At 37.6% G+C, this 16,499-nt stretch overlaps 1 protein-coding gene and 1 long non-coding RNA gene across 5 annotated transcripts; one reads left to right on the top strand and one right to left on the bottom strand.

Annotated features, from left to right (window-relative positions):
* Nucleotides 1-1,068: 1,068 nt before the first annotated feature.
* LOC111467957 lies at nt 1,069-3,440 on the bottom strand. Of its 4 annotated transcripts, none has more exons than XR_002714653.1 (5): nt 3,150-3,440; nt 2,469-3,055; nt 1,582-2,372; nt 1,386-1,482; nt 1,069-1,229 (listed from the first exon to the last, which is right to left on the bottom strand). It is a non-coding gene; the product is annotated as an uncharacterized LOC111467957 (long non-coding RNA). The 4 variants fall into 4 exon arrangements; XR_002714655.1 differs by having other exon boundaries at nt 2,283-2,372; XR_002714652.1 differs by having other exon boundaries at nt 1,386-2,372.
* A 7,760-nt stretch (nt 3,441-11,200) lies between these two features.
* On the top strand, nt 11,201-14,241 carry LOC111467919 (23 kDa jasmonate-induced protein-like). The gene is made up of 3 exons (XM_023113019.1): nt 11,201-11,317; nt 12,242-12,709; nt 13,943-14,241. The coding sequence occupies exons 2-3, from the start codon at nt 12,260-12,262 to the stop codon at nt 14,138-14,140; spliced, it is 648 nt and encodes a 215-aa protein (XP_022968787.1). The 5' UTR covers nt 11,201-11,317; nt 12,242-12,259; the 3' UTR covers nt 14,141-14,241.
* The last annotated feature ends 2,258 nt before the right edge of the window (nt 14,242-16,499 follow it).

The raw sequence follows: 16,499 nt of genomic DNA, 5'->3' as shown, positions 1-16,499 counted from the left end.
AGGATTGAGTACAAGACTCAGTAAGTAGCCTACTGTAGGCTCTTAATCATGTCCTTAATATTTTAGGTACCACATTCTTTGTTCTTGTTTTGTTCTTGTTCTTGTTGTAAGTACTTAGGCCCTCTAATTATTGTTCTTGACTTAGGGTTCTTAACTTGATCTTTCTTGAGGACCTTGGTCCTTGAATTCTAAAACCTCGGTTTTCCTTTAAGAGCCTTAGTACTATGGTTCTTGATTCTTGGTTCTTGTTCTTAGAATTAGGATCTTGATCCATGTTCTGGACCTTGATCTTTCTCTTGTTCTTGGTACTTTCTTGTTTCTTGTTCTATTCTTGATTCATTCTCCAAGACAATCCCCCTAGGATTTACGATACTAGCTATGCACCTAACAATCTTGTGTCCAAGGCTTCATACGTTCCAAGCGACACAACCTTATCCTACGCCCAAGGCTTCATGCGTTCCAAGCAACACAGCCTTAACCTACGTCCAAGGCTTCATGCGTTCCAAGCGGCGTAGCCTTAACCTGCATCTTAGGGTTTTCCCTTTGATACAGTCTGCTTAACCTATGCCCAAGGATAAATGCGTTCCAAGAGGCATAGTCTGAAAACCTACACCCAAGGCTTCTAACGTTCCAAGCGATGTAGTCTAATCCTGCATCAAGGGCTTACCCTATGATACAGTCTGAATAACTACACTCAAGATTTCATGCGTTCCAAGCAACGTAGTCTATGTCATGAGCATGTTATACCGTGGGAGGTCTTAGGAGGTTCTTGATTCATGGCTAAGGTAACTCACTCTTCTTGTTCCATCGTGGCCCTAGACTACTCCCCATGATAAACCATAAAGGTCACGTGCTCGGTGCATACTTGAACATGACATCCTGAAAATCTTTTGGGTACCCATAACTTGGTGCAGGGCATCTCTTCTAGGTGAGAGAAACTTGAGGCCAAACATGACATCGTGCAAGGGAAACATGGTGCAGAGCATCCCACTTAGAAGAGGAATTCTTGGGCCTTAGAAAACACCATTTGGTGGGAGGTCACGGGTCACTTTAGACATGTTTAGAGTATAACCTAACATTCTTGAGTTTCTGAGTTTGGGGACCTTGGTCTCTCGTCCTTGAGTGGTACCTAGCATTCTTCTTAATTGGGTAGGTGTTAAGCTTGTGTGGTGTTGTTCTTAAGCCTCATGCTCATCTCTAATGCAGAATATAACTCTAAGAATGCTCATCTTTATTAGCGGAAAATTTAAAACTTCAGAATACGTTAAAACATTAGAAAACACTACAGAACTTAGGTGTTTCAAACATCCTGGAGTTCAAAATAAGATAAAACAATTGAAAATTAAATAATTTAAATAAATGAAATGCAAACACTCGATCCTAACCAAGACTAGGAAGTTTAAATATGCAACTATCCTATGCACGCGCACAGTCTCTGATCATGATGCAGTCGTCAATCGTACATGGGTGCCTTGCCTTTACCTGAAAAACAATATGACACACGGTCTGAGAAATACTCTGAAAGTGACCCCACTATAGGGGTCATGCTAATGCAAACACATGCAATCATGAATTAGGGACCTATCTCTAATCATCTTAAGGGTGACCTCCAGTCTCGGACAAATTGGATGTGTAGTACTTCCCTACACACGACTTACATGTGCGAGTGTGAATCCTCAGGGCGCTCGCACACCCCTAGGACCCTCTGGTTAAGCTAATCTGTAACGACGTCCAAAGGTCAGCAGAACCCCATAGTGTCATGCACCTCATGAACACCCTCATCTGTGTGCATTCGCACTTGTGCGCATTCACGCTCATCATACGGTACGCATCCGCACTCATCATCTCTAGGGGAAGTAGCCCTATGCTTATGAACATACAATATGCATGAGGTCTCTCTAAGTTCAATTATACATCTCTTCTGACACAACCCTCTAGCCTCATCTCTTGGTTACACTATGTAACACGTGCTCGTGGATATTTACATTAATATCATTTTCATACTCTTAGGGTTGTGTCCTATGTCGATCTAACGACATGATGCAATATGGCAAACAACATCGTAAGGCATGTTCAACATGGAAAACATCATCATGTTAATAACATCATCATGCATATATCATACTCATCATAGAAGTCGTTAAGTGCATCAAATAAAACATGTACGTCATGCATCGAAATATAAATAACGTACAATTAACATACAACACAACACATCGTCATACTCATACATTATCATAAATCAAACAATATTTAGCTTATCCTATAATAAGGTCACTTACTTGGTTGGCCTTGGCCGAAGTATTCCTTAATTAGCTAAACGTAAGCTCCCGTTCCGTGAGAGCTGCTTCCTACATTGCCGGGGTTGTTTCCTATCACACCATTCGCCACCTTCTGTTAGTATTTCACAATTAATTTACCATTAATTCAATAAATGTGAAATTCAGCTCTAAAACGGCCTCGAATACCTTAATTAGGGCCGAAAACAGGTCCCAAAGGGTCGAAACAGTGGAAACCAGGCCGAAAATAGGGGAGCCGAGCCGAACAGCCGCTGAGAGCCGCCGAGCCGAGGGACCGCCTGCGCCGCTGTGTTCCACGTGGCAGAATCAGAACATGCCACGTCGCGCGGTGTACGTCGGGTCGAGGCGCAGGTCGCACTCCGGTTCGGGTCAACTGCTACAGAAGGCTACTGGGTCGGGCTGGTTGTTGGGCCTCAGTTTATTGGATCGGGTCGCAAGCCGGTTCGATTGGATCATGGGTCTGGTCTCGGGTCGGTTCAGGTGAACCTCGGCTTCTCGACTGGATTGAGTTTTGGGCCGCTGTAGTTGGGCTGGGCCGAAGGCAGAGGCCGAGGGGAAAGAAGTCGGGCTGCTCTATCAGGTTTTTGGTTCGAGTTGACCCGGATCCGTGGATCTCGTCTTCCTTACCCGACCGGCCGATTTTTCGGTGTATTTTCTCTCTCCTTCCCGCGGCGTTTTCGTTGCCGATTTCGGTCCTCTTTCTTCTTTTTCCTCTCTATTTGTCATCCTTCTTTCCTTCGTCGAAGTTTAGTGGCCTAAAAGTTCATAAAACCACGATCTAAGAACGTTTAGGAAAACCCAATTTTTTGACCTCGGTTACCGACAATTACGAAAAGGCACAAAACGTACCCTGAGTTATTGTGCTTTTGTTAGGAATCCTTCTCGTGGTGGTAACTGAGCATTTGATGTCGATTTTAGGGTGATTTAGGGCTCGCTGACGTTATCCGAAATCTCTCTCTCTCTCTCTCTCGTATTTTCGTTCTTTTATCTGTTTGCAGGTATTCTGATCGGAGTCGTGGGCTGAAGGCTGAGCAAGGTGTGGCTGTCGTTTCGCGTGGGGCCTGCAAAACTCGGCGGTCACTGAGGCCTGCAAAATTCGGCGGTCACTGAAAAACTTGCTAGTTTTCTAGCGACTGAGTTGTTGGTGTTATTGTTTTTTTTTTCGGGTCGTTATAATAAGTCTTAACTTGCATTTGTAACCATGAATCCATCTTAGCGTTAGTTGTTCTAGAAGGTCATAGATTCATAGGGAGGAATTAGAGGGTTCTAGAAGAGTCTTGATTCTTGGGGTGTTTCTTGGGTCCTAACTTGGTTTAGGTTCCAAACTTGCTCCAATCAACTTGAAACCTCAAACATATCTTCATGTTCTTCATAATAGACCTTATAAGAAGTAGCAAATGAATTAGAGCACGTAAAGAACTTGAATTTTCATAAGTAGTCCTAGGGGTATTTTGGTAATTTTACCTCTAATTCTTAGTTTTGCTACTTAACGTGTTTCAATATTTTTTAAAATTTACCACATCATCAAAAATCATAAAATAAGATATACTACAGAGTTTCATAGCATTTGGGGGTCATCTAGGTCATGAATCGTAGGTAAATATTCTTAGGGGCATTATGGTCATTTTGCACCATTTCTTGGTTTGACCAATGACCACCAAATTTCATATATAACCTCAACCTACTATAATATGCTCAGCATTAAAATTTCATAGGCAGCGGAGTTCATCTAGTGGGTTATTTTAATATTACCTAATTCTCGATCAATTTGATTGGTTTAGGGCCTTAACTCCCGATTCTTTGAGTTTTTTTTCATATATCCTTATTCATACTTGGTTTAGGGTTCATATGGAAATGCAAGTGATTTCTAAAGTATTTCTTAACAAAAAGTCCAAAGTGGCTACTTACCTCGTGTTGACGTTTGGGACCTCCGTTCTTGAGCTTCCATTACCCGAATTACCTCAAATGTCCTTCCACAGACTTCTTATTGTGTCTAGTTTCTGGAACTATATATATATATATTTTTTTATGAGAATCGATCTAAAAGAGGGTTGAAATTGAGAAAAACTGAGGGAAGGTCGAGTTTTGGGTTGACATGGTAGGTTCAATTGAACTGGTCACGTCATCGTCTTCTTCCTCCAGACGCAAAGAAGACGCGCACGACATATAGTACCACCATCTGAAAGTCGCCCTCCACAGCCCCTATCACGCCATTTCTCCCCTCGATTTCTTCATGAAACTTAAAAATGGTGTTACAAGGAAGAGTTTGGGATTGATTTCATACCTTCTCGTGGATCTTAGCTTAGAATATTCGCCTCCAAAGTTTGTCCACAATATGATTTCTCGCTGGAGCAAAAACAAAGGATTTCTTATTGAGTATCCAATTCTAGGGGTTTTTAAGTCTCAATTTCTTCTCGAAACCTCTTCCTCATTCTTCCCTCAAGCTAAAGGAATTGGTTTGGAGGAACGACGTTGAGTGTGTGTCCCTAATTTTGGAGAATCGTCCTCGATTTGCAAGTTAGGCAAAACGCCAGAAAATTGATCTCTTGGGTAGCTTATTCTACGATGTTTCAGCTCTCGATTCCTTCATCAAAGTTACTCCACTTGATCCTCTGAAGCTTAAGAAATTCTCAATTTGATGGAAAAGGAACCATAGATAGGAATTCGAAACTTAACCCCAATTTGAGCATAAATCAGATTTTCTTCAATTGGTCACGCTTCTGAGGTTATTTCTCTTCATGTTCTTCTATGGAAACATTCCTTGGAGGAAACTTATTAGGATCGTCCTTGCTCGATTAATCCTCGTTTATCCTCATATTGGAATTTTGAGTTTTTCTTGAAGCTCTTTAATGGCGGATTGGATTGGAGAAATTGTTTCTAGGCACTTTCAGCACTCGTTTCCTTCATAGAACTTGTGGGTAATCTTGTTTATAAACTATAGGAACAAGTTTGAAGAGAAATGGTGGAGAACTGCTCTCTTGGAAGAAACCCAAGAGTAGGAGACCCAAAATCTAAATGCTTATTGCCTATGATTGGGAACTCGAACTTCCTCCATTCTTGTCCGAAATTGTTCCCAAACTTCAGACTTTAAAGGGGAAGCTTCAACTAACATTGAGAGCTCCAAAACCGATAGTTAATTGGAGATTGAACTTTCTAGATAATTCGTCAAAAATATCTACTCCGATCAAAGCCTCACTAACCTTGATTTTGTATCCAGCTGGATGTGATGATCTGTGAGTGTTCTAGAATATAACCAATTTTGGAGAAGATACGACGGATGAGAGTCGAGTTCGATGGATTTTGTACAGATGGTCACTGTTGATCACCTGATTCTTGCCAGAATGGAGATTCGATAGATTAGATGGATTATGTATGATGACACGTGCTGAGAGGCCCTCGCGCATGTCATTTATGTTTTATATTATATGATGATGTGACTATATTATATGATGATGAGACTATGATATATGACAACATGACTGTTATATGATGATATTATATGATGATGCTATATGATGTTATACGACAATGTTATATTATGACATTATATGATGATGACATGATGATGATGATGATGTATGACAATATGACGTTGTAAGATGTATGATGATGAGATGACTTAATATGACGATATTCCCTATTAAGATGATGTTCATGTATTAAATTCCATGCATTATGACAATGATTTTTCTAAGATGGAACCCTAGTTAATGTTAATGATGATGAACTTATGAAGGCCAATGTATGCATGTTACTTCGAGTAATATGTGAACGGTGAATAGGGTTGTCATAAGGATGATTTAAAGATGAAAACAATAGGGAACTCATGCATTTTGTGGGTACATATACAGATTTCTCAAGAACACCTACTTCACTGCAAATTGTTCTGAAAAAACAAAACAGAGAAAAAAAATGGCATATTTTGGGAAGGAAAAATTGTAGAAAAAAACAAAGGAAAGATCCATAGATTTTGAGAGAGAAAAATTGGAAATAGCCTTCACTTCAGAGATAGAAAAATTATGGGTAACTAAGATCTCCTTTCCTTTTATCTTTTAGAAATCATGTAAATCTTCAAATGAAATCATAGATCTTCATGATCTTTCTTTAAATGAAATCAATATATCTTTTCCTTATACCGAAATAAAAATATTAGAAAGGGAAAAGAATTAAAAAGAGAGATCTTTAAAGAATTAAAGAGAGAGGTAAAGGAATACATATATATATATTTACTTAGGTAAAGGAATATATATATTTACTTAGGTAAATACTGAAACAATTTGACAAAGTAAATCATAAAGTAAAAAGTAAAAAGGATAAAGAGAAATATATATATATATTTTAAAGTTTCTAATGCTCATAGTTTAACACATTGACTTTGGTAAAATTTAGAGAATTGAAATTGATATCATGGTTCATATAGGTTGGCTTGGATACAAAGAACAAAACTGAACTTGATTAATTCATGATACTAGTCTAAGCTAATCATGTAAGTGGTCTTACTATAGGACAGACTAAAGATGGTTTGACTTATGATGATGTATGAGTATGACGTTGTGTTGTGATGTATGTTAAATGTACGTTATTTATGTTTTGATGCATGATGTACATGTTATATTTGATGCACTTAATGGCTTCTATGATGAGTATGATGTATGCATGATGATGTTATTAACATGATGATGTTTTCCATGTTGAACATGCCTTAATGATGTTGCTTGCCATATTGCATCATGTCGTTAGATCGACATAGGACACAACCTTAAGAGTATGAAAATGATATTAATGTAAATATCCACGAGCACCTGTTACATAGTATAACCAAGAGATGAGACTAGAGGGTTGTGTCAGGAGAGATGTATAATTGGATTTAGAGGGACCTCATGCATATTGTATGTTCATAAGCATAGGGTTACTTCCCCTAGAGATGATGAGTGCGGACGAGCACTATATGATGAGCGCGAATGCACGCAGGTGCGAATGCACACAGATGAGGGTGTTCATGAGACGCATGACACTATGGGGTTCTACTGCCCTCCGGACGTCGCTACAGATTAGCTTGACCAGAGGGTCCAGGGGGTGTGCAAGCGCCCTGGGGATTCACACTCTCACGTGTGAGTCGTCTGTAGGGAAGTACTACACATTCAATTTGTCCGAGACTGGAGGCCACCCTTAAGATGATTAGAGATAGGTCCCTAATTCATGATCGCATGTGTTTGCATTAGCATGACCCCTATAGTGGGATCACTTACTGAGTGTTTCTTCCAAGGCCATGTGCCATATTATTTTTCAGGTAAAGGCAAGGCGCCCATGTATGGTTGAAGGTGGCATCATGATTAGAGACTGTGGTGCGTGCATAGGATAATTGCATATTTAAAATTCTTAGTCTTGGTTAGGATGGGGTGTTTGCATTTCATTTATTTAAATTATTTAATTTGTAATTTGTTTTATCTTATTTTGAACTCCAGCGTGATGTTTGAAACACGTAAGTCTGGTAGTGTTTTCTAATGTTTTAACGTACTCTGAAGTTTTAAATTTTTCAGCTAATAATGATGAGCATTCTTGGAGTTATATTCTACATTAGAGATGAATATGAGACGTTAGTGGCGACTCTAGATATGTGAAAATTTAGGGTCGTTACAGACGTGTACACTATGATGATGATGATCATCCTGCCTCGCATGATACTCGGGCATTTGTTGACCTCCGGACGTCGGCTACTGAAAGCTAGCTCGACTATCATGGGTTTAGGGCGTACGAACCGTCTGGAGATTGACGCTCGCACGTGTGAGTCATGAATAGGGATGTATTACACATCCAGTTTTTTCCGGACTGGAGGCCACCGCTATGATGATTTTAACGATAGGTTAGTTTGACTACTTTTAGCTAGTTAAAATTTTGGAGTCAAGTTTAAATTATTTTATGTAAAATTAGGTGTAGCTACTCTAAGTTATTTGGAGTCAAAGTTTAAATTATTTGAAGGGGTAAGTTTAAACTATTTTATGCAAAATTAAGTAAGTCAATTCCAACCGTAGAGATCTAATTTATGATTGTGGGATTCTTTACGTGAATCAAATTTCAAAGAGCAGCATTAAGCTAACAACAAAGGGTCGTAATAGCTTTGATCTAGGCCAACCAAGTAAGTATCTCTACTATCGGTTGGTTAGAAGAAATTGTTTTATGTATGATGACACGTGCCTAGTGGCTCTGCACGTGTCATATATGTGATATGTTTGATATGTTTGATGATATGATATGATATATGTTGCTATATGATATGCCAAGATAAGCCAAACAACATTGTGCTATAAATGAAATGTCAATTCATGTTACGAAGAATTATGTTATGTTGTGAGATGCCATGATATACTATGATATGAATATATTTGGCAATGACATGTTATGACATACTATGATATGTATTGAAATGAGGAATGTTACGATGCACACCCCCTAAATTATGATTTGAAAGTTATGTTATGAAAGCTTATGTATGCATATTATCAAGTGTAATATATGAGGAATGAATGAGGTTGTTCTGCATGATTTATTTATAATGGAAACTATGGGAACCTCATGCATAATTGTATGTTCACATGTATCAGAATACTCTCTTTTATGATGAGTACGGACACATACACTATGAGACTGAAATAATCATCATACTTGACATGGTGCATGACGATCGTTGTACCTCTGGGTGTCCGGCTACAACCTAGAGGAGCTAGCCCGACCAGCAGGCTCAGGGGGTGTGCGAGCTTGCCCGATGGACCCATGCTCTCACGTGTTGGTCGTGTGTAGAGAAGTACTACACATCCAATTTGCCCAAACTGGAGGCCACATAAGACAAAACATTTTTAGATGATAGGTCTCATTCATGTTGCGTGTATTTTCATTCACTGTTCTCAATAGTGGGGTCACTAATCGAATATTTCTCAAAATACTCAAGTCTTGTGCTACTTTTGTATTTCAAGTAAAGATAAGGCACTCATGTACAGATGATGACGAAGTCGTATCAAAGACTATGGAACCTGTATAGGGTAGTTGCATTTTATTTTGTAAATCCTTAGGTTAATATAAGGCACATTGAATATTTCTCGTTGTTTTATTTTAAGGCTCTTATGCAAACGTATAAGTCCATGACATTGTTTTATGAATTTTTATTAAATTAATGTTTCCGCATAAAGAGGCTATGTCATGCATATGGTAGCGACTCTATTTTAGTAGAAAATTAGGGTCGTTACACTATACATGTAAGCAAGCTATTTTAAGTCAATGAACAAAAGAGTAGCTCACCCGAAAAGGTTTGCAATGCTAGAAAGGGTGAACCGTCCCCTTTGTACCTAAAGGGGGTTCATGAGTAAATTGAGAATCTCCTGGAACTTTGAGCCACCATGGATGTTCAGATAGTAGTAGAGACTAGCCTCAAACTTCTTTGAGCTCAGAGTAAACTTGTGGATACCTATTAGGATAAGGATATGATCAAAGCCTACAAATAGGTTGGTTACTAAGTCTTTCGTATTCACCCCTTTCTCTTTGTTTTAAAGTGTTTGCAGGCTACCGGTTGAGATGAAGGAGTGTCCGTCCATCCTTGTATTTGAGTTTTTTTGTATTTTGTTTTGTAATTGTATTCCAAACACATTTTCCGTGTTTGAAATAAATTCGAATAACATCATCTTAAATTAGATTTTATATTTATTTAATTTTTGTGTTTTTGTCTTTCTTTTTTCAAATTTTATCAAATTTTATCAAATTTTCATCATTTCGATCTTTTATTTTATTTTACTTTTCTTTTGTTCTTTTTTAATTTTTGTCTTTTTAGTCACCGTTATTCGAAATTTATAAATCCGGCATGAAAAAATATGATCCTCCTGTATCTCAACTACATACGGTTCAAAATTACACTAATAACCTTAACTTTTTTATACAAATAAAATAATTAAAATTATTATTAAAAATTTGATAATCAATTAGGAAGATTTGGAGCATAAATCTCAATACTCTAAATAACATAAATAACATGATGTTTTATAAGAGACCTTAATTTATGATTTCAAATTACTATGCAAAGTTTCAAGACCATTGGAATAGGTTTGGGGCATGAACTAAGATTCAGTAAAAATGACCAAAATGCCCTTTTTCCTTTCTAACGTCCTTAATTCCTTTCAAAACGTCACTAGAGCATTAAGAATATTATCCTTCAACCCCTCAAACCTTCTTCGCGTCTTTTAAACCTTCCTTAGATATTTTAAATGTACATTAGGTGTTACATATGGGGAGTAGAAACCATTTATTTGGTTTCAAAACTTAATGTAAGAACAAGTTATTCTCATGTTTTCTTTATATGCTCGTACTCGAAGAATATAAGAACAATTTGGATCAAGGAAATAAATAAGAATGAATATGGGAATGTGGAAGAGGTATACAAGCATGGTACAAAGTTTCTAACAAGTTATTCTTATGCTTTTTTTTTTATATATATAATTAATTAATATAATAGAATATTAAATCTTGCCCGTTTTGATCCCTCACGTATCCCTATCAACCTTACAATTTTAAAACACTTTAGAATTTAGGAGACCTAACGTTCTCGCTGGCACATTGTCTGGTATTTCGCTCTAATATCATTTATAAAAGCCTAAGCCCACAACTAGCAATACTACCTAATGTCTGACTCTGATACATTTGTAACAGCGGAAGGCTACTCCTAGCCGATATTATCTGCTTTCACCCGTTACATATCACCGTCAACCTCACGGTTTTAAAGCGTTTGCTAGGGAGAGGTTTCCACTTATTTCAAAGAAATGTTTTGTTCCTCTTTTCCACCGATTTAGAATCTCATAACATGTAACCAAAGGATATAAAATGCTCAATTTTAAATACTTTGCTATTAACTTATAAAACAAAATGAGTATCGAATGTAAAATCTATTAGATTATAAGTTCAAACCAATCTCTCATCATCCACACCAAACGACATCTTAATCTTAGATTGACAAGCCCTCCACGTTTAGAGCCAAGGTAATTTTTGTTTTTATTTTTTTATTTGTACTTATTTTTAGTTCATTTTTAGATTCAATGGAGTTGGTATAATTCAACATTTCAAAACACACAATTTTACTCTCTTTTAGCTATGTATATCTTGAATCATGGGAGTCTTATAACATTGCTTCTCTCTCCATTGATAAGGAATGTTATAATTTTCTGTCTTTGTCTTTGTTAGGGTGTTTTTGACAATCTCAGACTACCAAATCAGATTAAATTTTCTTTTTTCGGTTTAGGTTGAATCTTTGAAAACCAGAAAATTCAAATTGGTTGGCAGGTTGACACTTTTTAGTCGGATCAACCCAACTAATCGAAAATAAGGTTGCAACCAACTCAATTCTGCGTTACTTTTAAGATTATTACGAAAATTAAGAATATTTAACGTTTGTAACCGATGTTAATGATTTGTCCTGACTTGTGAATGTTTGGTATTTGAGATTTACGAGATTTTAGTTATTAATGTAACATATATTGTGGATGAGTAGATTTTTTTAAAAATATTTAAGAAACAAACAACCCGAGGACCCAACCTAACTCGAAAATAGAGGGTTGAGTAGTAAAGTCTGTTCAGATTGCTCAGGTCACCAACCCAACCCGAAAATAGAGGGTTGAGTAGTAAACTCTGTTCAGGTTGCTCAGGTCACCAATCTCAACCCGAAAATAGAAGGTTAAATACTAAACTCTATTCAAGTTGCTCAGGTCCCCAATCCCAGCCAACTCGACATTTCTAGTTGGTCCAACAAATTTCTCAAACCCAACTCAACCCAGTATACACCCTTACTCTTTGTATAAACTTTGTAAGGAGTTAATCTATACCATAAAAATGTTGTTTTGATCTTACGTACATCGTTCTTACGTATAAGTTGTTGTTTAATAGTTTTTATTTCTCGATTTTGGTAGTCTTATTGAAAGCTGTCCATGGCATGCAACGTGTTTGGCGATCCAATTACAACTTCGAGTTTGGAAAGAATGTCGGAATACGTAGGAAAGGAGAAAGGAAGTGAAGATAGGGCATACGTGGCATTACAATTGAAGAATGTTGGAGCAAAAGGTAAGAATGCGCTTGAATACTTGGAGAAGTTGAATGCACAATGGGGAACCGAAGTCTCAACAATGGGCTTAATTTACAACGCGACTGGAAATGCCATAAAGCTTGTGAAAACCCATGATTGGCATGGTTGTATTGGAGCTTCACCTTTTCCTATTAGGATTGAAAATGGACAATGGGGTGTGTTTCTACATGTCGATACTGACTCAACAGGCTCAGAAGCTGCTGTTGTATATCGAGGTGAAAACTTGCGTGGTGTCCCTACTGATTGGTTGCTATCTTGGTCTAATCCACCATCATATCAGCTCACAACAAATAAGGTTTATGCTCAATTCTTAACAACATTTCTCTTTATTTTAAAAATGTTTATACCCTTTTTTTTCAAACAGAAAATCAATCATTTTAAGTCACTGCTATGTTTCTGAGATCGCATATCGATTGAAGAGGAGAATGAGTGTCAGCGAGAACGTTGGGCCCTAAAAGGGAGTGACCTGTGAGATCTCACATTGGTTGGAGAGGGGAACGAAACATTCTTTCTATAGGTGTGGAAACCTCTCACTAACAGACGTGTTTTAAAACCTTAAGGGAAAGCCTAGAAGGGAAAGCCCAGAGGACAATATCTGTTAACGGTAGACTTGGGTTATTACAAATGGTATTAGAGCTAGATATCGGGGGGTGTGCCAATGAGGACGCTGATCCTCAAAGGGGGTAGACACTGGGTGGTGTGTTAGCATGGATGCTGGGAGTCGAAGAGGGGTGGACACTGGGCGGTGTGCTAGGGAAGATGCAGAGCCCTGAAAAGGGGTGAATTGTGAGATCCCATATCGATTGGAGAGGGGAACGAGTGTCAGCGAGGACAATGGGCTCCGAAGGGGGTAGATTGTAAGATCCCACATCAGTTGGAGAGGGAAACGAAACATTCTTTATAAGGGTGTGGAAACTTCTCCCTAATAGACGTGTTTTAAAACCTTGAGAGAAAGTCTAGAACGGAAAGCCGAGAGGACAATATCTATTAACGGTAGACATGGGCTGTTACAAATAGTATTAGAGCCAGACACTGGGCAGTGTGCCAACGAGGACGCTGAGCCCGAAGGAGGTAGACACTAGGTGGTGTGTGAGCGAAGATGTTGGGAATCGAAGGGGGTGGACACTGGGCAGTGTGCCAGCGAGGACGCTGAGCCCTCAAGAGGGGTGGATTGTGAGATCCCATATCGATTGGAGAGGGAAACGAGTGTCAGCGAGAACACTGGACTCTGAAGGGGTGGATTGTGAGATCCCATATCAAAAGAAGGGAACGAGTGCCAACGAGAACGCTGAGCTCCGAACAGAGGTAGATTGTGAGATCTCACATCGATTGGAGAAGGAAACGAAACATTGTTTATAAAGGTGTGAAAACATATCCCTACCCGACACATTTTAAAACCTTGAGGGAAAATCTAGAATGAAAAGTTCAAAAAGGACAAAATCAATTAGCAATGGCCAAGTAAAATATTACTATTTCATTCATAATTTTCAAAACAAAATAACTTAAAATGGTGCTATATATGTTGTAGGTTTTCACAATGCTTGATGTACGTAATCCTTTTTGTGCAAATCATTCTTCTGGAAATGATCTTTGGAAGTCGCTCTCTAAATTGCTGCTTGAGTCATCTCTCTGCCATTCAGTGAACCATGCCGAAAGCCAATCAGCTGGTTCCATTGGAAATGGTAGCACTGTCATTTGTGAAGCAATTTTCACTATAATAAATTGATCAAACCCTACCTTATCCAATCATATATATATATATAGGCCTTTCTTTGTACATGCATAGTTTCAATAAAACATCTAGTTACCATAAATGGATGTATGGCACCTAAATGTTAACACTTTATATATATATATATATATATATGCATGTATATATATGTGTGTATGTATATATATATATGTATACAATATCTATGTTAAATTTTTCTTTCTAAATTTGTAGTTGACAATACTTTTAACTTTTAGCTTGTTAGATTAGTGGAGCCTTTAACTCAAAGAATCACGCGAATTTATGAATCAAAATGGATTGAAATGTTAAGACTGAAATTATCTCTACCATCTCACCGTTTCCTTATTTTCTTCCTTCACCTAAATTGTTTGACAATCTTTCTCAAATATTTTTGAGAATCAACAACAAAGTTGTTCATTGATTTATTGCTTCTCTCAATTTGGTATCACTAGAAATAGAATTAAGTTTTGAGAATTTTTGCTAGTACTGTTTGTAATCAGGTATCGACGTTTTCGGGGTTCACCTTAAACATTGGTGTACACCGAAATCTGCGAGTGATTGGGTGTGAATTAGCCGATAAGTATTCAAATTGAGCCTTGATTCTTCAATGTATTTTTCGTGGGTTTTGGTGGTGGTTCTTATGCATATTCGTTGATATTTGATAGCGTCATTAAATTGACAAGGAGATTTGAGTCGCCGTCGCACACCGTCATCGTCGTGGTGATACGTCGTGAAAATTCATGTAACATGTTGGTTTATGGAGCCTGCTGCTTATTTATAGCTCAATGAATGATTATACATACTAAATCTATATGGTAAATGACATATAAAGTAAATGATCATATATAGTAAACACGAAAGTAAATGATCATATATAGTAAACACGATGTATAATACAAAGATAGTTACATATAATAGATGATTATATCCGGTAAAACTATATAACTGAACTATATATATACCCCTCTAGGCAATGCTTTGAAAATATACTTCTGCATTCTCATACCTGAAGTTATCAATATAAACCTTTAGCCAATACTTTTCCTTGCATTTTATGTCTCCTATTTTTGTGTTCACTAGATCGAGTGTGTGCGTTATTGTGCAATCGTAATAACTGATATCAAAGCTAGGTGAGATTCACCACGATCTGTGAAGATGAAAAATTCAAAGATTGGAATTGAGAAGTCTGATGGATCCGATTCGGTTTTTGGAAGATGCAGATTGAAGATTATCTGTATCAAAAATATCTTCACAAACCCCTGTTTGGGAGCAGTGGAAGCTTAAGGATCGGCAAGCCTTAAGGTTGATACGGTTGACATTGTCCAGAAACGTGACATTCACCATCATCAAGGAGAAGACAACATCAGATTGTTGAAGGTGTTGTCAAATATGTATAAAAAATCGTCGACCATGAATAAGGTGTATTTGATGTGGAGATTGTTCAATCTACAAATTTTTGAAGGTGGATCGGTTGCTGATCATATAAATGAATTCAATATGATTATAAGTCAACTGAGTTCGGTGAAAATTAATTTTGACGATGAAATTAAAGCATTGATTTTGATGTCATCTTTATCCGGGTTGTGGGATACTGTCGTCGCAATCAGCAGTTTCTAAGGATCTGAGAAACTAAAGTTTGATTAAATCTGAGATGTAGTTCTCGGCGAAAGTATTCGCAAACAAGAAATTGGAGATTCATTTAGTAATGTTTTTAGTGTTGACTAAAGGGAAGAAGTGAATCGAAGGGCCCAAACAAAGATTGATCAAAATCAAAGAACCATGGAAACGTTCCAAATAGACCAAACGTAACATGTTGGAGTTGTGGAGAATGAGGTCACTTTCGGACATGCTGTACAAAACTAAAGAGGAAGCAGAATCACAAATCGGAGGATGACAGTGATTCTATAAATTCAGCAGAAGACATTGGAGATACTCTAATGCTCAACCTAGACATCTGATTGAATCCTAGATTTTTTATTCTGGTGCATCTTTCTATTTGTCTCCAAATATAGAGAAGCTTCAGAATTTTAAATTTGGAAATTTCAAGAAGGCGTATCTTGCCGACAAAAAAACCTTAGTGATTGAAGAAAAGGGGGACATCGGCATAAAAACTCCCTGCAATAAATCAGAGGACATTAAAGGATGTTAGATATATTCCTGGTCTCAAGAAAAAAACCTTATCTCTATTGGTCGATTGGATAGAAGTTATGCAACAGTGTTTGGAAAGAGTTCGTGGAAAATTGTGAACGGTGTTGTAGTGGTAGCACATGGCACAAAATCTGGAACCTTATACACCACTGCATGCATGGTGTATAAACATGACATTTGTTACTGAGAGTGCTTCAAATTCATG

Source organism: Cucurbita maxima, unplaced genomic scaffold (genome assembly GCF_002738345.1).
Source record: "Cucurbita maxima cultivar Rimu unplaced genomic scaffold, Cmax_1.0 Cma_Scf00035, whole genome shotgun sequence".
In the NCBI taxonomy this organism is placed as follows: domain Eukaryota; kingdom Viridiplantae; phylum Streptophyta; class Magnoliopsida; order Cucurbitales; family Cucurbitaceae; genus Cucurbita; species Cucurbita maxima.
This window is presented reverse-complemented; position numbering and strand designations above follow the sequence as displayed.

Bases quoted from the DNA above. Each gene is read 5' to 3' on its own strand.
- LOC111467919 (XM_023113019.1), top strand. From the start codon at position 12,260: ATGGCATGCAACGTGTTTGGCGATCCAATTACAACTTCGAGTTTGGAA. The intron at 12,710-13,942 runs GTTTATGCTCAA...TATATGTTGTAG, and splicing joins ATCAGCTCACAACAAATAAG to GTTTTCACAATGCTTGATGT.